Source organism: Dermochelys coriacea, chromosome 13 (genome assembly GCF_009764565.3).
Source record: "Dermochelys coriacea isolate rDerCor1 chromosome 13, rDerCor1.pri.v4, whole genome shotgun sequence".
NCBI classification, from domain to species: domain Eukaryota; kingdom Metazoa; phylum Chordata; order Testudines; family Dermochelyidae; genus Dermochelys; species Dermochelys coriacea.
In genome coordinates this window covers 2,348,237-2,369,130 of record NC_050080.1, presented here as the reverse complement: position 1 = coordinate 2,369,130, position 20,894 = coordinate 2,348,237, and the positions used below count along the sequence as shown (strand labels likewise).

At 53.5% G+C, this 20,894-nt stretch overlaps 1 protein-coding gene across 1 annotated transcript in view; it reads left to right on the top strand.

The window, feature by feature from the left end:
• Window positions 1–17,070, top strand: part of XKR7 (XK related 7) — a 31,565-nt gene extending 14,495 nt beyond the window's left edge. The window contains exons 2-3 of the mRNA XM_038369993.1: window positions 15,172–15,371; window positions 15,956–17,070. Of these exons, the coding sequence (XP_038225921.1) occupies window positions 15,172–15,371; window positions 15,956–16,884 (1,129 nt within the window). The 3' untranslated portion in view covers window positions 16,885–17,070. The remainder of the gene's footprint in view (window positions 1–15,171; window positions 15,372–15,955) is intronic.
• Window positions 17,071–20,894: the final 3,824 nt, after the last annotated feature.

The following is a 20,894-nucleotide window of genomic DNA, read 5'->3' as shown; positions in this document are numbered from 1 at the left end:
CTGCAGAGCCATCCCTGGTCATGAGGGGTGCTTGGGAAGCAGCTGACCTTGTTGCAGACTGGGATGCTGAGGCTGGGGTTAGGGTCAGGTTGGGAGGGGCCTGTGCTCCTGAGGAGGCTAGAGCAAGCACAATTGAATGGCAGGAGGTGAACGCTGGCTGGTGCTGATGAAATCTTCACGGGGTAGCTGACTGCAAAGACTGGGGCCATTGATGTAAAGCCCAAGACACCACAATCTCAAGGCCAGTCCTGCATCTCCTTAATTGCCTCCTTCTTTACCTTGGCAGGGAGTCCTGCTGCTTTATCTTCAGCTCGTGCATCCACTCAATGCTGGTTGTGGCCACTTGTCTCTGAGCCCAGGCTCCCTGTGCCATGCGGGAGGAAGGCACCTGTCTGGAGAGCCTGGCTGCTCTCTCCCCAGGTCTCCTTGTTGATCTCCTTTCCCAGCCATGGGCAAAGCCTCTCTCAGGTGAGGAGCTGCTTGGGCAGGCTCTTCTCCACAGCAGGGTGGGAAGACTTTGGGATAAACCCCCTCTGCTCTTCTGCTTTCATTCACTCCCAGGAGCTGCCTGCTGCAGCCCCATCTCTCCAGCAGCCTCCACAGGTGCATCTGACTCTGGGGGTGCTGTTGGGGAGCTAGTGAGCAGGGTTAGCAATAAGGACTCCAAGGGACCAGTTCTCCTCCTGCAAAATGCAAGTTAATCCCAATGAAGTCAGCAGGCAGTTTGTATCCTGCAGGGTGCTGATCAGACCCTGTGGTTCTGTGTGACCTTGGGCAAAGCCATCCCCCCACTTTCTGGACCTCCATTTCCCCACCTATAAAATGGGGCCATTATCTTTGAAAACTCATGGCGATCGGGGGAGGTCCTGGATGACTGGAAAAAGGCTAATGTAGTGCCCATCTTTAGAAAAGGGAAGGAGGATCCTGGGAACTACAGGCCAGTCAGCCTCACCTCAGTCCCTGGAAAAATCATGGAGCAGGTCCTCAAGGAATCAATTCTGAAGCACTTAGAGGAGAGGAAAGTGATCAGGAACAGTCAGCATGGATTCACCAAGGGCAAGTTATGCCTGACTAATCTAATTGCCTTCTATGATGAGATAAAACTGGCTCTGTAGATGGGGGGAAAGCAGTGGATGTGGTATTCCTTGACTTTAGCAAAGCTTTTGACATGGTCTCCTACAGTATTCTTGCCAGCAAGTTAAAGAAGTATGGGCTGGATGAATGGACTATAAGGTGGATAGAAAGCTGGCTAGATTGTCTGGCTCAATGGGTAGCGATCAATGGTTCCATGTCTAGTTGGCAGCTGGTATCAAGTGGAGTGCCCCAAGGGTCGGTCCTTGGGCTGTTTTGTTCAATATCTTCATTAATGATCTGGAGGATGGTGTGGATTGCACCCTCAGCAAGTTTGCAGATGATACTAAACTGGGAGGAGAGGTAGATATGTTGGAGGGTAGGGATAGGATACAGAGGGCCCTAGACAAATTAAAGGATTGGGCCAAAAGAAATCTGAGGTTCAACAAGGACAAGTGCAGAGTCCTGCACTTAGGACGGAAGAATCCCATGCACCGCTACAGACTAGGGACCAAATGGCTCGGCAGCAGTTCTGCAGAAAAGGACCTAGGGGTTACAGTGGAAGAGAAGCTGGATATAAGTCAGCAGTGTGCCCTTGTTGCCAAGAAGGCCAATGGCATTTTGGGATGTATAAGTAGGGGCATTGCCAGCAGATCGAGGGACGTGATCGTTCCCCCTCTATTTGACATTGGTGAGGCCTCATCTGGAGTACTGTGTACAGTTTTGGGCCCCCCACTACAAGAAAGATATGAAAAAATTGGAAAACATCCAGCAGAGGGCAACGAAAATGATTGGGGACTGGAACACATGGCATATGAGGAGAGGCTGAGGGAACTGGGATTGTTTAGTCTGTGGAAGAGAAGAAAGCAACTATCGCATCCCCCCTCATTCAACTACCTGAAAGGGGGCTCCAAAGAGGATGGATCTAGACTGTTCTCAGTGGTAGCAGATGACAGAATGAGGAGTAATGGTCTCAAGTTGCAGTAGGGGAGGTTTGGGTTGGATATTAGGAAAACCTTTTTCACTAGGAGGGTGGTGAAGCACTGGAATGGGTTACCTAGGGAGGTGGTAGAATCTCCTTCCTTTGAGGTTTTTAAGGTCAGGCTTGACAAAACCCTGGCTGGGATGATTTAGTTGGGGATTGGTCCTGCTCTGAGCAGTGGGTTGGACTAGATGACCTCCTGAGGTCCCTTCCAACCCTGATATTCTATGACAGTGATGCTGGCTTTGTCGATGTGTACTGAGGCTCCATTAATCTCTCGAGTGCTTGGAGATCCCCAGATGGAAGGGGCTGGTGCAGAGCTGATGGTGTAAATAGGCTAAATACTGCTGTCCTCTTACTCAAGCCCCTTTTGACCCCAGCAAAGCTCCCCTGACTGCGATGAGAGTTGTGCCAAGTAAAAACTCAGTGAGGGCCTCAGGCTGTGGCTGGTTCTTATGAGCTGGTACATGGGGTGGGGAAGTAGAGCAGGTACTCTGTTCTTTCACCAGGTGCACACGTGCTCTCCTGCATATCATGGGGGATCTCACTAGCAGCTCCCATTGCTTAATACATGACTGGAGGGTGCTCGGCTGAGCATGGTGTAAGAACCTATGTAGAGCCGAGCCGAGTTACTGGGCAGCCCCTAGGTTTCCCCAGTGCAGAGCAGTCCCAAAGAGCAGGGACACCTGAGAGGTCAGGGTGGGGATGACTCCTCCTGACTTTGCAAGTTCCCTCATGTGGCTTGCCAAGAGCGGCGCTAGTTCTTCTGTGCAAACCCCCACAATCGCTTTCCAGGTGCCCAAAGGGGCTGATCTTTGAGGAAAAGCCAGGGTGCAGCCTCAAGGATTCACTGGGGTAGCCTGTAGGTCTCCCTGAGAAATCCACATGTGGATCCCCACTCCAATGAGACAGGGCCCCGATGCCCAAGGTTGAAGTTCCTAGTGGGCAATGTTGGGAGACGGGCCTGTCCCTGCCCCTCACCTCTGGATCCTGAGAGTATAAGGGGTGGGGTAGCCTCTAGTGCCTGTGGTGAGTCTGTTGGGGTTCTGCTGCAAGCCCCCCCTCCCTTGACTTGGCCTCTGGCTCTGCTGCTCAGTGTGGGGGAGCTACCCCCCAGTCACTTTTCAGCCAATGCCCCCCAGGGCTGGACGCAGTGCGGGTGCTCAGGGTGACTGCCAGGAATGGAGATCCTGGGCCGAGATGCACAAGTTCGAGGGTTAGTTACTTACGCAGCTTCTATGAGCCTGGCTATAAACAGAAAGCCAGCGTGGCGCGAGGCTGGGCGGGCGCAGGGGTGGCTTGCTGGGTGGCAGAGTTTCTCCGCACAGGGATACAGCTCTCGTCATCCTGGCCCTTCCCACAGTGCTTGATGAAGACTTCTGCCATTAAGAGCCATTGCTGAGCATCCTGGCCCTTCCGAGTGGCTGGAAAATTATCAAGAGCCCAGTAAATCCCCCGCACTGCTGAATATTGAAAGCACAGGATTAACAATCACTGTCGCATGTCTGTGGCCTTGGTAAGATAGCTAGCCAGAGAGCTGTCAGCTCAGTGACAGCAGAAGGGCTCCTCTCTGTCTGTGCTGATACACCCCTAGCCCCAGCTCTCCTCCTTCCAGGCTCCACCGCCCAGCCCAGCCTTGCCCCGCTCTGCTGTCCCCTCCCGGTCCCTCGGGTGGCTGGCTGGCTCACTCAGGCTGCTTTACTTCCCCTCGGCTCCCACCCCGCCACCCCCATTTTTCATTCAGCTCCCTGGTGTCTGCTGTCCCACGGACCAGATGCCCCTTTCCAGTGCACCAGCTGCCGGGGGGTTTCACCCACCACTGAGGGGATTTCCAGCAGGGCTCCAGTTCTGCAGGGTCCCAGGCTTTCATGGGCAGGTGTCTCTGCCATGCTTCAGCTCTGCAAGCCACAGAGGCACTGCATAGTTGGTTAAGTCCAGCAGGGGCACATATTCCCACCAGAGCATTGGCAGGGAAGGGTGGGCATCTGTCTGGCAAGGGCAGCCGGGCTCTGGTGCAGCAAGACAGTTGGCCGGCAGTGCTCTGGCACTGCGGGATGGGGCTCCCTTGGGCAGTGCGGCTTCCATCGCACCAGCATCCCCGGCAGAGCGCTGGCATAGCAGCCTGGCAGGTTCTGGGGGAGGGAGGGGCAAGGCCTCCATCCCTTGCAGGCTCTGGATTTACTCTCAAGTGGCCGTGCCTGCATACACAGGCCCAGTGCTCTGCGGCTCTCCTGGGCAGTCCTGCTGATTTCTGGCCCTGTCTCTCCTCTCTGGGCCCAGCTGCCACACGCTCTTTCTGGCTCATTATCCATATCTCCTTTGTCTCTAGGGGTGTCTCTCCCTCCTCTGCGCTCCCTGGTTCCAGGGCCCAGGCGCATGCCCAGCCACCCCTGTCCATGCACCCCTCCACATTACCCCACGTTGCTGTTTCTTCTGTCAAACCAATTGTCACTTTTCAGCTGCTCTGGAACCTTCAGGCTCCAAGAGTCCATCTGCCTCTCCCAGCAAACTTCTCTCCCTGCTGTCTCCTGAGCATCCTTCAAGGCCGGGCTCCCTTCCCTGGGGGTTTCCGTTGCCAGTGTGTGCAAGAGGCAAAGGAAAGTCTCCTTCACAGGATGCTGAGGGAAGCCGCTTCGCCGGTTCTGCCATCCAGCTCCTCCTCCACGCACCAAGCAGCAGCCGCGAGGGTGGCCCAGTGCCCAGGACAGTCACGACCTGCAGCACCCAGCTCAGCGTGTGGATAAGGAAAAGGTGGTTTCAGGGGCGAGTGGTGCATACTTCACTGGAGAAGGGTTGTGCAGTTTGTTTGCCGAGAAGGCTCGGCTATTGGGCTGCAGTGAGAGACACAGAAAAACCCAAGATCTCTAGGAGCTTCCCCCTCCCCACCCATCCCTACCTGAGCACCGGTGCCACCAGCTCTCCCGCATCTTCCCACCCTCTGGGGTAAATTCATTTGACTGCTTTGATATACAAATGACTGCCCCTTTTAGAGCTCTTGCCTTAGCAAAAAGCAGCCACTATTCCCAGGGCAGGATCAAATATCTTCCGCCTGCCCCTGGCTTCCTGCTCCTTTACTCCCAGTTCCTGGTGGGGGTCTGAGAATGAGCTCTATTTCAGGTCCCAGCGGCTCTGCCCTGGCCCCCCAGACGCCAGCTGCTACATGCTCTCATCTGCTCTCCTTCCCTCGCTGTGTCTTACACTTTCCCCCTCTCTTCTTCCTCCTTCACAAAGCCCTGCTGCCATGCTCTGGAAGCAGTGGGTCTCTGCAGATCACTGCGTGCCTGGTGGGCTGCATGATGAGTGGGGGTACCTGTGGCACCCCAGGTCTTGCCTGAGGGGCAGTCTGGAAGGGGGCTAGTCCTGTGGGTCCAGACTTGAATGTGAAGCACTGCTGCGATGGTACATCCCTGTGGGGAACCGAGCTGCAGCTTTCAGGGGGCTGTTAACCTGCCCTAGGGAGAGGATGTGGCAGCAGCTTGGGCTGGAGCGCTGTCTGGGCCGGAGGGTGAGGTGGAATGTGTGGGTCTGGGCTGAGGAGAGCTGCCTGAGGGAGCACTACCTGGCAGTGATGCCTTTCTCTTTGCACACTCTCCATAAGCCAGTGACTGAGAAACCATGGGACCAAGTCCAGGGCTCGTGTAATCAGGCAAAACACCACTGAAACCAATGGCGAAGCACCAGTTTGCACCAGGCTTGAATTTGGTCCAATAAGAGGAATGATCCCCGTCTGGGTGTGTTCAAAGGTGCATATGGGTGCGCCCGCCTGTGCCAGCTGCACCATGATAGGAATTGCTCCACTGCTCCCTCTTGTCTTGCACATCTGTCCTAGCTGCAGCTTTGCACCTTGCGCTCTCTCTCCTTTATCCCTCTTGGGGTGATTCTGTCGTGCAGAACCGTGCTTGGCCTCAAGACTGACACAGACATTGCTTGGATCCCTGCATTCTGCATGGTCTAGATACTCCACATCCTGATGAACCTGCTGCTGGCCACCTGCCACCGCTGGATGACCCTCAGCCTGTCACGGATACAACCCTAACCCTAAAGCTTATGCTCAAATAAATTAGTTAGTCTTTAAGGTGCCACAAGTACTCCTTTTCTTTTTCCTAACCCTAAAGTTACTCCTAGCATGAGTGAGCACTAGCTAGCTCTGGCTGGTAAATAGACCCTGCCTTGTTCACTCCTGGTTGCCCCCAGGCTCCCTGTTATGGGCTCCCTCTCTTCATGCCCCCTGAGCAGAGCTGGGTGAAACATTTTTGGCACATAGGAAATTTGCTGAGAAATGCATTTTTCAGGACCCCTACACTGTCCATGAATTCAGAGTGAATTTGGCAAATGCCTCTATCTGACAACAAAAATATCAAAAATCTGGAAGCGTTTTGCTTTAAAAAAAATTGAAATGAACCATTTTAAAATGTCTGGTTTGATTTGACATTTGAACATAAGAGTGGCCATACTGGGTCAGACCAAAGATCCATCTAGCCCAGTATCCTCTCTTCCATCAATGGCCAATGCCAGGTGCCCCACAGGGAATGAACAGAACAGGAAATCATCAAGTGATCGATCCCCTGTCGCCATTCCTAGCTTCTGGCAAACAGAGGCTAGGGCTATGTGTAATTGGAAATATTTCATGTTGACCCCCACGTATTTTCTTCTGTATTTTATTCCACCAAGACACCCAAAAGTCAGTTTGGCTCGAAACAAACCAGTTTTCCCCTGGGATTTTTCAGTTCAGCCACCAAACTGACAAATCAGGTATTTCTTCAGCTCTGCTCCTGAGCTCTGGTTTCTCAGCTCTGGCCCAGCATTAGCTTTTCTCCCTGGGAATTATAGCAGGGCCATGGAAATAGAAACTTTGATTCCTAATCCCTGGAATGCCAGCAGACTCCAATATCTGAGAGCTTCCTCACAGCCAGGGACTCCAAAAGAATCTAAGCGGAAAGCCAACCCCACATCCGAAAGCAGATGCCCGGGCCACTCCATACCAGACTTTTGGCTTTGCAAAGTTGATCTTTTCAAGAGCAGAACTTTCTAGCACAGGTGGCACCCTACCCCTTTGAGAACATTTGCTGGGCAGTTCACCCCCTCTGGTCCCACAGCCTCCCATAGCCCCAACCTGAGTAAAGAGGCCTCCTAGCACAAGGCAGCCAGAAGGAGCTGGGGCTGAGTGTGAGAAGCTGTTATGGAAAAGGACTCTAGACTCGTCCTCTGCCATCCTTCCCCTGCACATCGCCTCTGCCCAGGATTTTCGCTGCAGCATGTTCTTCCTTTCTTTCCCTACTCGAAGATCACTGGGGCTTTGCACAGGCTGGGAGGTAGCCCAGCTTAGGAACACCAGACCCTGTTGCTTGACATCCACAGGGCCTTGCTTGGAGCTACGTTATTCAGGGGAAATCACACCCAGAGACTCCTGCTGCAAGTCCCGCAGGGGTCAGTGGGACCATTCTTCCCTTCCCTTCTCCATGCACTGAAATCTTCCAAGAGATCTGCTCCGTATGTGTTGGGCCAACGCTTCCTGCACTAAGAATGGGGAGGAGGCGACCACTGAACTAGGAGGAACTCACAGCTGGAACAGATGGCAGCTGCAGCTGAGTGCTTGCGCGGGCTGTGTGTGGGGGGCTTTGCTCCTTGGGAAAGGCGTATGCGTTGAAGGTGCCAGCGGAGTGTAATTTGTCTGTTCACTGGCTAAATATAGTCCTGTCTCCGCTCAGCCTTTTATCACACGCCCCACAGCAAGGAGCCCATTTCCCAGGAATAGTCACTCAGGAGCATTGACTTATTGCAGCTGAGAAAATGAACTTTGCTCAGGCTCGCCCGAGGCAGCCAGCACATTCCTGGCTGCACCACAGGGGGGGTGCCAGGCCTTGATGTCTTCCAGCAGCCAGAGCGGGGCCAGCCCCACCTCCTTGGAGCTGATATATGGGCTTAAAGTGCTGGGATAAGGCTTTCTCCTGGCACTCACCAGCTAATGGAGTCGACTGACAGCATTTTATGGATCTGATACAAAGGCCATCAGTTTGCATGACAGTTTTACTAGGTTGGGAGGGAGCTTTATAGTCCAACTTCCTTTTGCTTAATCTTTCTGTTTTCCCAATCATTTGTCTCCTGCCTTCCAGCACCTACATGAGGTGGTTTCAGTAGCAGAGCAGCGTGGAGCACAGACCAGCAACCAGCTCCTCAGCCCTGCTCCACCACTGGGGCTCAGCCATGCCCTCTCGGGACACCCTTTCCCCAGGGATCCAGCTCCCTAGCTGGCACAGTTCTCCTCCTTCCTGGGCGAGGAGGGAGAGAGAGGACTTGAATGTCTAGTGTATAATTCAGAGGATGTAATTAACTGTGAGCATCGAGGCTGTTTGTCCTCAGTGCCCTGGTGAGAGCCACAGGCAGCAGGGGAGAGCCTCTGGCGATGAATACCTGGCCCTTGAGCTGGGTAAGGCAGGAGCTCCAGCACTGACCGGCTGTGACTCAAGCTGCATTGCAGCTCCCTTCACTTGTGGTTAGTTTTCCTTGAGCACCTGTGAATGTGGGATAATGAACAGCAAGGGTGAGACCATGAGATGACAGGGCACTGCTGTAGAGAACCTCAGATCTCTGGGGACCTTAAGGCCTGGGTCAGGCAGGGCACTCTGCAGGGAATCATAAAATCATAGGAGATTAGGGTTGGAAGAGACCTCAGGATGTTATGCAGATAAAACTACACAGGATCGTTTCAGGAGACAAGACAAGATGTCATGTTTATTATAATATAATTTGAGTTATGAGCAATAACTAATATCTAATACCTATGTATATATATACACCCACCCCTCCCAAATGTTCTGCAGCTGCTATATAATTACCAGTCCTGAATGTAGCTTGAGTTCGTGGCTTGGGTTCGTAGCTTGTGGCGGCTAACTGGCCAGGAAAGCCGGGCGCAAGGAAGAGCTGGGTCTCTGTTGGGCATGCACCAATGCCCTTCCATGTTGGCCACAGAATGTTACCCTCCAAAGTCTTCCATCTCACCCATCCTTTTTGTAGGCTTTAGTTTGAATCCAGAGTCTATAGGTCTTGCTGTATCACGCTGCCTCTGGGTTCGGTGTGATTGATTGTCCGTCAATTGCAGACATGACTTTCAGCCTGGGACCTGGCTTTGATGTTTCTTCAATTGTACTTTTGTTCTTTTCTTTTTAGGGTGGACTCTTCTTGCTTTGTCAGGGCTGTTGTCTGCATCTTCAGCCGTTGCTGTTTACACTTTAATTTTATCAGGACCGTCTGGGGCTGGATGTTGATTCCATCATCCATACATACCTCATTCACACATGTAAACTACACTAATAAGATTACATCAGGGTTTTGCAAAATGAAGATTGCAGCAGGGTTTACAAAATGGAGTGAGCATTTTAAAATGGGGTTTGGGACAAGTCGAAATGGAGTTTGAGTTACAATATGGACAGGTGTAAGGAATGACAAACAGTGAGCAGAAGTTACAATGTTGAAACTGTGTAAGTTTCAGTGATTTAAGCAGCAATTGGATTGAAAGTGAAACTCAATTAGCCAGTTAGTGGGGTAACCGGTTTTATGAATGAATGTTGTTTCATTCATAAAACTTTGCTTATGAAGTTATATTAATAAAGTGAACAATTAAAAACAATTTCATTGATTAGTTCTACAAGGAGCTCATCTAGTCCAGTGGTTCTCAAACTTGTGCACTAGTGACCCCTTTCACATAGCAAGCTGCTGAGTGCGACCCCCCCTTATAAATTAAAAACACTTTTGTATATATTTAACACCATTATAAATGCTGGAGGCAAAGCGGGGCTTGGGGTGGAGGCTGACAGTTCGCGACCCCCCATGTACTAACCTCATGACCCCCTGAGGGGTTCCAACCCCCAGTTTGAGAACACCTAATCTAGTCCAATCCCCTGCTCAAAGCAGGACAAACCTCAACTAAATCATCCCAGCCAGGCTTTTGTCAAGCTGGGCCTTAAAAACCTCTAAGGATGGAGATTCCACCACTTCCCTAGAGAACCTGTTCCAGTGCTTCACCACCCTCCTAGTGTAATAGTGTTTCCAGATATCCTACCTAGACCTCCCCCGCTGCAACTTGAGACCATTGTTCCTTGTTCTGTCATCTGCCACTGCTGAGAACAGCCGAGCTCCATCCTCTTTGGAACCCCCCTTCAGGTAGTTGAAGGCTGCTATCAAAACTCTCCCCACCCCCCTTCTCTTCTGTAGGCGAAATAAGCCCAGTTCCCTCAGCCTCTTCTCGTAAGTCATGTGCCCCAGCCCCCTGGTCATTCTCGTTGCCCTCCGCTGGACTCTCTCCAATTTGTCCACATCCCTTCTGTAGTGGGGGTCCCAAAACTGGACACAATACTCCAGGTGTGGCCTCACCAGTGCCGAATAGAGGGGAATAATCACTTCCCTCGATTTGCTGGCAATGCCCCTACTAATGCAGCCCAATATGCCGTTAGTCTTCTTGGCAACAAGGGCACACTGTTGACTCATATCCAGCTTCTCATCCACTGTAATCCCCAGGTCCTTTTCTGCAGAACTGCTGCTTAACCAGTCGGTCCCCAGCCTGTAGCAGTACATGGGATTCTTCCGTCCTAAGTGCAGGACTCTGCACTTGTCCTTGTTAAACTTCATCAGATTTCTTTTGGCCCAATCCTCCAATTTGTCTAGGTCACTCTGGACCCTATCCCTACCCTCCACAGTATCTACCTCTGCCTCCAGCTTAGTGTCATCCATGAATTTGCTGAGGGTGCAATCCATCCCATCTTCCAGATCATTAATGAAGATGTTGAACAAAACTGGCCCTAGGACTAACTTCTGGGGCACTCTGCTTGATACCAGCTGCCAACTAGACACGGAGCCATTGATCACTACCCTTTGAGCCTGACGATCTAGCCAGCTTTCTATCCACCTTATAGTCCATACATCCAGCTCATACTTCTTTAACTTGCTGGCAAGAATATTGTGGGAGACAGTATCAAAAGCTTTGCTAAAGTCAAGGAACAACACGTCCACTGCTTTCCCCATATCCACAGAGCCAATTATCTCATCACAGAAGACAATCAGGTTGGTCAGGCACGACTTGCCCTTGGTGAATCCATGTTGACTGTTCCTGATCACCTTCCTCTTCTCCGAGTGCTTCACAATGGAGTCCTTGGGGACCTGCTCCATGGTTTTCCAGGGACTTAGGTGAAGCTGACTGGTCTGTAGTTCCCAGGGTCCTCCTTCTTCCCATTTTTAAAGATAGGCACGATATTTGCCTCGTTCCAGTCATCCGGGACCTTCCCCGATCACCGTGAGTTTTCAAAGATAACGGCCAATGGCTCTGCAATCACATCTGCCAACTCCCTCAGCACCATCGGCTGCATTAGCTCTGGCCCCATGGACTCGTGCATGTCCAGCTTTTCTAAACAGTCCTGAACCTGTTCTTTCACCGCTGAGGACTGCTCACCTCCTCCCCATGCTGTGCTGCCCAGTGCAGCAGTGTGGGAGCTGACCTTGTCTGTGAAGACCGAGGCAAAAAGAGCATTGAGTCCTTCAGCTTTTTCTACATCATCTGTCACTAGATTGCCTCCCTCATTCAGTAAGGGTTCCACACTTTCCCTGACCTCCTTGTTGCCAACATACCTGTAGAAGTCCTACTTGTTACCCTTCACATCCCTTGCTAGCTACAACTCCAATTGTGCTTTGGCCTTCCTGATTACTCTATCCCTGCATGCTCGAGCAATATTTTTATACTCCTCCCTATTCATCTGTCCAAGTTTCCAATTCTTGTAAGCTTCCTTTTTGTGTTTAAGCTCACACGGCTGGAGCCATTGCTCACTGATGTGCATGGCTGTGGGTAATTCCCACAGACTAGTCACCCTGCATAAGACCTGGGGGCAGGGCTATAAGACAGAAGGGAATTTGCAGCTTGAATTGTGCTCACCCTAAGGCTCTGTCTACACTGCAGTCAGGGGTGTGACCGCAGCATGTGTAGACGTACCCAAGTTAGCTCTGGTACCAATAGCAGGGAAGCTGTGATAGCAGAGACAACAGCAGGGCTGCACACACTGGCCTTGGGGGTGTACTTGAGGGCTAGCTTCGCTGCTGCTGTTACTGGAGATGGTGAGATGAAAGGCAGGTTGGGAGTGTGTACACATGCCATAGTCACACCTCAGATTGTCGTGTTGACAGGATTCCTGTGGCCCAGTGGCTGCATAGGAGCTGCCTGCTTCACTGGAGCAGAGGGCAGTGTAAAAGCACAAAAGCCTCTTCCTTGGCCTCTGGCAATGGCTCACCACAGACCCAGAGCAGCTGGTCAGTCCTGGGCTTGTTGCTGGGGAGGGGGAAGGGAGTCCAGTCCCTGTTTGCAAGGTAAAAGCCGACCTGTTTGTAAATCACAATCAGGTGTCCACACAAACACCTCGGCTGACCCCACACTGGCTACCATATGGCAGGCACAAGCCATGTGATGGCAGCAGCCAGAGCCAGGGAAGGCTCCGTCATCAAAACCCTGTGAGTTTCCTGCATATAGCTCCTGAGGTCTCAGTCAGAGCAGCTGTTCCCTTTATCCTGTCTGATCAGCATGGCAGGGGAAGAGGGGCAGGCCTCCGTCGGGTTATGGAAAAAATAGATATCCGCTTCCAAAAGCCAAGGTGCCCTGTTCTCCCTCTGAGATCAGTGCTGCCAAACTGCACCCCCCAGGTCAGCGTGCAACCCAGCGAGATAGACCAGGGATCTCACGCTGGAGGGGAGAATGGGTGTGATCCCAGTGAAATAGACCAGAACTCCGCGTTCACAAGGTGAAAGGTACGGTGATACTCCAGGGAAAGATACTGGGACTCAGTATACAAAGAGGCCAGGCTCTGTGGCATGAGCAACCGTGGGGATGTGCAGACTAGCCAGACTCCGTACCCACTGGCACCCTGCATATCCTGAGAGGGGATCCCCCTCAGGGGCAGCTGGGTATGCCCAGTTCCTGCCCCGCCCGAGCCCACCATGCCCAGCCTCTCCTGGATCCCTGTGAGGGTGGGTATGGGTTACTCTTTTGCTGATTGGCAGTCAGGCTGACCAGTCCTCTACCTCTCCCCCACTCTCCCCCAGCCACAAAAGCCTCCTGTACAAGGCTGCAGGGAGTCTGCACAGGGCTCTGTTTCATGGCACACAACACGGGATCCCTGCATGGACCCCGGCATCCTCCTGCCCCACCAGGCACCAATCTGGCTGCCTTTGGGGCCCTCTGCACCCAGGAGGAAGAGCTCAGCACTTGCCTCACGGCCAGTAAGAGCTATTAACATGCAGAGCCAGAGGGGAAAATATTATACTTATAAGAAGTACATGGGATCTTTATAGGGGAGAAGGATGCACGCCACATTTATTGAGAATACAACAGGTAGCATATGCTTTTCAATCACACACCCCATGCACACAGTCCTGCCAGTTGATGTTTATAGTTACCAGTCCAGAGTCTGGATCAATCTAGTGGCCAGCCAGATTGGCCGCAAAGGGAAGCAGAGCTCTGTTGGTTGTGATCCGATGCTCCCAGAGTGTGGCAAGATGAACCCAAAGTCCCATGGCCAAGCACCCTGTTCTTATAGTCTTTTTTCTCTGTTGAAGTCTATGGATTTTGCTGTGTCAGTTTGTGACCAGTTATTTCTTAATTGGTGTATCTTTTGATGTAAACATTCCAATACACCTCCGAGAGGGTCATCCTGTCCTGGTTCCAATTTAATCAATTGTCCTGACTTTAGGGGTGCCAGCCTTCACCTCAGGGTTGTCAATCTGCCCTTCCTTCATTATGGATGCACGTTGATGGTTCTCTGGTGTCCTTAAGTCTCTTCACTCCTTCTTCCTTGACCATCTGGCTATAACAGTGGCCTTCACACCTTATCTTTTCCTGATGAAAACATTCCTCATTCACACAAACAGTCTTTCACAAAGACCTTTGAGAATACAAACAATGTCAGTTTATTTTGAGGGAAAGACATTGTAAATTAAGCCTTCCTCTAATCTTCTTAACATAGACACAATACAAGAGCCTGTCTCTTACTTACTAAACCTTAAAACAAAGAAATGTATATTTAACTAGAGTGCCTAATTTGTAATACATATAGGAAACCATAGTAGACATTATAATTTATCCTAAAACAAAACGGTGACTGTAATCAGGCATAAGGATTGTGCTGGTCTGTCCCTGCCTTAACATCAGTACAGGCACTGGCAGTCTGTCAGATGCGTTTCTACCAATGTCCCAGAGGGTCATTCCTTTCTGCTATTCAAAAAGGGTGGGTGGCAGGATGAAATCAAATCATACATTAATTCTCATAGTACAATCATAAAATCCTGCTCCTACACAGACTTCAAGCAGGCAGAGCACAGGAAAGCATCTGCTAGTGGACCCACTTGTCCTGTCACACGTCTCCTTGCCCAGCGAAGGCGTTGACAGAACGGGGTCAGCCCCAGGGGGGAGCATGGGACTTTAGACCCAAGTGGGAGTTTTACGAGTTCCTTTGGCACCCCAGGGATCTCAAAGGGCATCACAAAGCAGTGAGTTAAACACTCAGGGCAGGCAAGAGCTCAAGGAGGAAGATCCTGAGCCCCATGCATTAGCAGCTGCTTCACTGAGAGAGGGCACTGGCCTGGACAGCTGTTCTCCCCTGCCACCGGAATACCTCGTTACCCCGAGGCAGCCACCAAGGAGAGTGAGAAAGGACCTCGCTTCAGTGTCTCGTCCCAATGGCGGGGTATCCAACCGGGCAGCCCCCTGCCCCTCTGCTCCACTGCAGGGCCAGAGGGGAGCGCGATGCCAGCTGGCCTATTTGCTGCAAAGGGAAGGAGGATACTCATCTCCCCCATCCCGGGGTTATGTGGCCAGCTATGAACATGCTTGGGATGAATCTGAACATACTTGGAAGGATCCTTGAGTCTCCCAAACTTCGGTGCCCTACCCTGGCCCCACAATGCAGGATTCTGCGGCCTTGCTCTTATCCCCCGGACCAGCCGCTGCCTGCCTGCCCCAAGCCTAGACTGCATGGCTGGGCCGGGCAGCAATGCTGCGTGCCAGTCTCTGACAGTAAGGGGTCGAGCGAGTGGGGAGCATGGGCTTACTCCGGTCTCACCTGCTGTCTTCCCTGCCTTCTGCACAGGTACCTCCGGACCCTGTACCTCGGCCTCCAGAGCCGCTGGCAGTCAGAGCACAGGCAGCGCCACTTCTACTGGAGGATGATGTTTGAGAGCGCTGACATCAGCATGCTGCGGCTGCTGGAGACCTTCCTGAAGAGCGCCCCCCAGCTGGTGCTGCAGCTGAGCATCATGGTGCAACAGAACAACATCGAGCCTCTGCAGGGTAATGGGTGCCCCCCGCCTACCCAGTCCCCATCCCAGCCCTCCATCTGCCTTCCTGCCCCCTCTCATCACCTGTCGCTGCAGGGGATGTGCCACAAAATTAAAAGGTGGCAAATTCAAAACTGAGAGACAGAAAGTGTTTCTCACACAATGGGGGAAGAGACCGTGGAACTCTCTGCCCCAGGGAGTTGTTGAGGCCAAGAATTTAGCAAGAGTTGAAAAGGGATTGGACACTTGTACGGATAACAAAAACAACCAGAGCTGTCAGTAGTTAATGATCAAATTCTGGAAGGGACATAAAACCTCCTGCTTTGGGGCTGAAGCCAGTGTCTCTAATTGAGGGACCGGGAGGAGACCTAATGTGGTGGCAGATTATTGCATATCTGCTCCTGCGGATTCTTACCCCTTCCCCTGCAGCATCTGATGTTGGGCCCTGGCACAGACAGGACACTGGGCTAGAGGGAGCTGGGATCTGATCCATCTTCTGTCTTCCCTTCCTCTTCCTCCCATCTCATACCATCCCCTCCTACTGTTCCTCTCCTTCCTCTCCCCTCGAACTCCCTGACTCATTCTGTGTCTCCACAGGTCTCTCGGCCTCGGCCTCCCTGGTGTCCCTGGCGTGGATGATTGCCTCCTACCAGAAGGTGCTGCGGGACTCGCGTGAGGACAAGATGCCCATGTCCTACAAGGGGGTAGTGGTGCAGATCCTCTGGCACCTGTTCACCATCGCTGCCCGCGCCATTGCCTTCGCCCTCTTTGCCTCCGTGTTCCAGCTCTACTTTGGCATCTTCATCATCACGCATTGGTGCATCATGACCTTCTGGATCATCCAGGGGGAGACGGACTTCTGCATGTCCAAATGGGAGGAGATCATCTACAACATGGTGGTGGGTATCATCTACATCTTCTGCTGGTTCAACGTGAAGGAGGGCCGGAGCCGCTGCCGCATGGCCATCTACTACACCATTACGCTGGCGGAGAACGCGGCCCTCACCGGGCTCTGGTACATGTACTATGACCGCCAGGCCACCGCCGACTTCGACGCCTTAATCATCGTCTGCGTGGTCTCCTCCAGCTTCGCCCTGGGCATCTTCTTCATGTTCATCTACTACTGCCTCTTGCACCCCAACGGGCCAGTGTTCGGCCCCCAGACCAGTGGCTGCATTTTCAAAAAGGCACCGGCCGCCTGCGTGGGACCCCCGGAGGACGTAATCACCAGCCCCCCACGCTCCTTGCCACGGACTACAGGGGGGGAGAGGGAAGGGGTGCCAGGGGACAGGGACAGCTGCGTGCCTGTTTTTCAGGTCAGACCAAGCGCCCCCCGGACAGAAGGGCCCGTCATCCGAATAGATCTGCCCAGGAAGAAGTACCCTGCCTGGGATGCCCATTTCATTGACAGGCGGCTCCGGAAGACGATCCTAGCGCTGGAGTATTCTTCTCCGGCTACCCCGCGCCTGCAGTACCGCAGCATAGGGGCCTCGCAAGAGGTGCTGGAGTATGAGACCACGGTGTAGGCCACCGCGGGAGCCATGTAACTGCCTAGCATGCCCCCCCACCCCCACCGTGGGGCTAACACAATGGTGCATTTCCAGAGCCCAACGGAGCCGCTGGTCAGAGCCCACTGGCTGCCAGCCAAGCCTGGCCTTCTGCTGCCCTGGAGAGTGGCTGTCCAGTATCTTCTTAGCATTTTGCCTTTGTGTTCATTCGCACTGATGGCCCTCCACCTCCCTGCTCTACCCCCCATCTCAGAGGGGTTGGCGAGGTCAGCTGGTGCTACCTGCCCCGCTCTGCCTTGACAAGCTCTCCCTCTAGGCAATGCCATGGCAAAATTTTACTCCCTGTGCCCCTGTTGCATCTAGGCTGCCTCCCTAGCACCCCCACAGATGGGCCCAGAGAAGTCCATCCTCCCGTCCAGGCGGGAGTCTTTGTTGGTGCTGAAATACCTCACCTGTACCTGAGCTCAAACAGCCTGGAGCTGCCCCATGGTGTGGCCTCTAGCCACCAGCAAAGGGGCAAGGCACCTGGTGCGGGGGGGGAGGGGGGTTGCACAGAGCCCAGCTGGAGAGGGTGGGAAGCAGCTTCCTTGTGTGTGTGAGGACTGGCCAGAGCTGGGGAGCAGGGTGTGTGAGGGGCCATGGAGTGGGGGAGGAGGAATCGGGGCAGGCTGAGCGCCCTGGGTACAGAAGTGCACCACAACCCCCAATTGCTCTGGGCACAGGGGGGCACTGGAAAGTGGGCTGAAGCATGTGGAGCTCTGGGGGAAAGGTGGGGCCCTGGTTGCTGGAACACACACTAGGTGCTGGGGCGTGCCGGGGGTGCTGGGGTAAGGTGGAGCATGGCAAGATGACAGGTGCAATCCTTTATCATACCTGTGTGAAGTCTGTTTCCGCGATTCCCTGGGCCTTGGAATTAAGGGAATGGTCTTGGGCCCCCTCCCCCTTGTTCCCCCTCTCCCCCACACATACCCTGAGATGCCTACCACAGCTGTGCCAGTCCATGGGGGCAGATGCACTTCGGCCTCTGAGTAAAGGGGACATAGGAAGGTTAATAATCCCAGCATCCCATGGGGTGAATATGGCAGGGGATTCTCCCTAGAGCGTTGGGGTCATGACAGAGAGAGCCCCTGGGATCCCAAGGAGCACGTCGGCGAAGCTGGGCCGACAGGAGCTGGAGACAACAGGGAGAAAGCTGGAGCAGAATGAGGTGTTTGCTTGAGGCCAGGCCAAGTCAGTGGCAACAGCCCTGGCAGGATAAACGCCAGTTTCGTACCAGTGTCAATGGCCAAACTCCCTAGGACTTCAGTGTCGTCAGGATGCAAGAGCCCCAGGGCTGCAGCAATGCCAGGCACCAGCACACACCCAGCGTTTGCCACTCTGCAGTGCCTGCTATGCCATTCCGTCTCCTGTGCAAGGAACACAGCGGGGCCGTGCTTGATTCTAGGGCCTTGGGTGGTAAATACTGAGTCTGCAGGGGCTGGGTGGGCCCTGTTGGTGCAGGGATCGGTGTCCCGTCACAGCTCTGTAGGCATGCCCCGAACCCAGGCCAGATCTCTCACTGGGGTAGCTGTTTCAGTTTTTTTGTGAACCAGCTGGTGTGTGGGGAGGGGCTTTATCACCAGCATGCCATGAAATTAACAAAGGCTCCCTCGCTGTTCAGGCCAGGCCAGCAGGCAGGACAAACCCCGTTTGTCAGATCCATGGCCCAGATACCCCCACCACTGAAGGACAATGATCTGAACAAGGCCTTTTCAAGCCAGACTCGTGCAGCTTTGCAGAGGGTTGTGGCAGATCTGCCACTGGAAGCTGGGGGTGTTTTGGTTGCTACTTCATATATTTTCCTGCTTGTGTGTTTCCACATCTGGAAAACCTGCAGCCTTTCAAATGATTGTAGGGGAAGGTCAGGGATGGGGTGTCTTTCACCATGAAGATTAACAGGTCACAAAGAAAGCCGCGTGCGCACACCCCTGGCCCCGCAGAGGGCCAGCCCCACCTCTGTTCTGACCTGACTTCACTGCGCACACAGGTGTGAGGGAGGGCAGGGTGAGGCCTGGCATGCATAGGTGCACGCACAGATCTCAAGGGATAGGTTTGAAAAACGTGTGAAGTGCCCAGGTGCTCCCTGATGCCTGCGGTTGTGTGCGCAAACCAGTTCATTGCACATGCAAAAGGCTGATCAGGCACATTTTCCGATTGGCCTGGGCAGATGCATTAATCAAGAGCAGAAATTAGCTGCCCCTTTTTCACCTGCAATGAAGAGCTGAAGCTTGCTGAATTCCTGGCCCACAGAGAGGAGGCAGCTGGATCTCACAGTGCCACCTCACTGATCCCAAATGCCCTTCAGTCTCACACGCAGAGCTCCAGCTCCTACTATGAGCCCCATGATCCCAAGGGGGTTGCAACCACAAGGAAGGGAGATGATGCCCTGAGAGCTAACAGCCTTGGCTCAGGGCTATGCCTGAAACCCCAGACCTGCTTCAGCTGCTGGGGGAGCCCAGTTTGGTCAGGCCCAAGGTCACCTTCCAGGCTGAAATGGAGGAAACTCAAGAGTTACATGACATGTAGAAAGAAAGCAAGAGCATGTGGAGCTGGGAGGAAGGCAAAGCCCCTCTCCACATTTTAAGCCTAGCTGTAGGGTTTCAGGGGGACGCTCTCTACACAGCCTCCCCATCCCCCACCACATGCAGGCTACTCACACTTCCCATGGTCAAAGCCCCACCAGCTGAGTCCCTCCATCTACATAAGCAAGGGGCTGTAGCAGCGCTGGGCCCTGCCCTGGTGCTCACCGCTCTGCCTGGCTGGGGTTGAGGTTGGGGTGGGAGAAGGGGGGTAGTTCTCTGCTGTCTGAGTTGGGCACCTTATGGGAGAGTCTGAAATATCCAGTTTCCTGTTTCTTTTTGCCCTCACCCTTGGATTTAACCCTTTGGCCCCTGCAGCTGTTGGCTCTCCCGACTGGTCCCTGTGTTCATTCCAGTGATTCTGCAGCCTGCTTCCTCTGTGTCCTCTTACACAGCTGAGCAGCCTGTGACTGGCACCTGACTGGGGCACAGGGAGAACTGGGTCACTGCTCACCCAGGGGGATACCTGAGTCTCCTCTCCGGTAGCTGGGCTGCACTGACTCTGGGCAGGGAGGGTTAAAATGTAACTGAGCCAGAGAACAAACCAGCTGCCTCTGCGTCTCCTCCTGAGACTTAAACGCCCTGGGCTAGGTCTGCCCAGGGCAGCCTCCGCTCCTTTTAGGGGTCAGTCAGGACAGGGAGCAAGGGGGAAGGTGTCTGGTGCCCAAGGCTGGTAGCTCTGCTGGGCCCTTGCCCCGGCCCATGGGTGTCCCTGCCAGGCTGAGTTTGCCTGAGCCAGGCACCATTGGTTTGTCTGATTTGCGAGAACTGTTTTTTCTGATTTGTTTTATTTGAAGTGAAATGATCTACCTCAGCAACGCTTGCTGGATTCCATTGCTACAGCTGGCCTGCCGGCAGGGGTTGCTGAGGGGGTGGCGTCCCGGGTGCTGGGGTGCTCATCACCAGGCCAGAAAACCATAGATTCATTGCGCCAAACATCACGCAGGCACATGAGATTTGGGTGGGGAGCTTCCCAGGCAGTACAGGCCCACTTGCGACTCTGAGGCTCCATGAGGAGGCACCCACACAGCGGAGAGCAGAATCTGTCCTTTGTCATCTGTGGCCAGGTCCTGAGGGCCCTTTCTAAGTTTTTATCCAGTCCTCACTCAGACAAGCTCCTGATGTCAGCCTCTGGCTAAGGATTTATCCCACACTTAGCATTGGTGTGTGCAAGTCAGCAGGGTGGAGCTGAGCAAGGCCTCGTGATCTGGCCCGCTCTTTCCCATTTCCACCTGCCTCTACAGCCACCTGTGTGTTGGTAAAACTCGCGTTTCCCTGGGGCCTCGTGGTGTATTCCCCCAGAGCACCGCTTCTGTGCTGACAGTCCCATGCAGCGAGCGGAGCAGCGTGCACCTTGGACAGGGCTTGGACGTGCTGGCTGGCCCACATGTACCGTGACCTGAGTAGCCT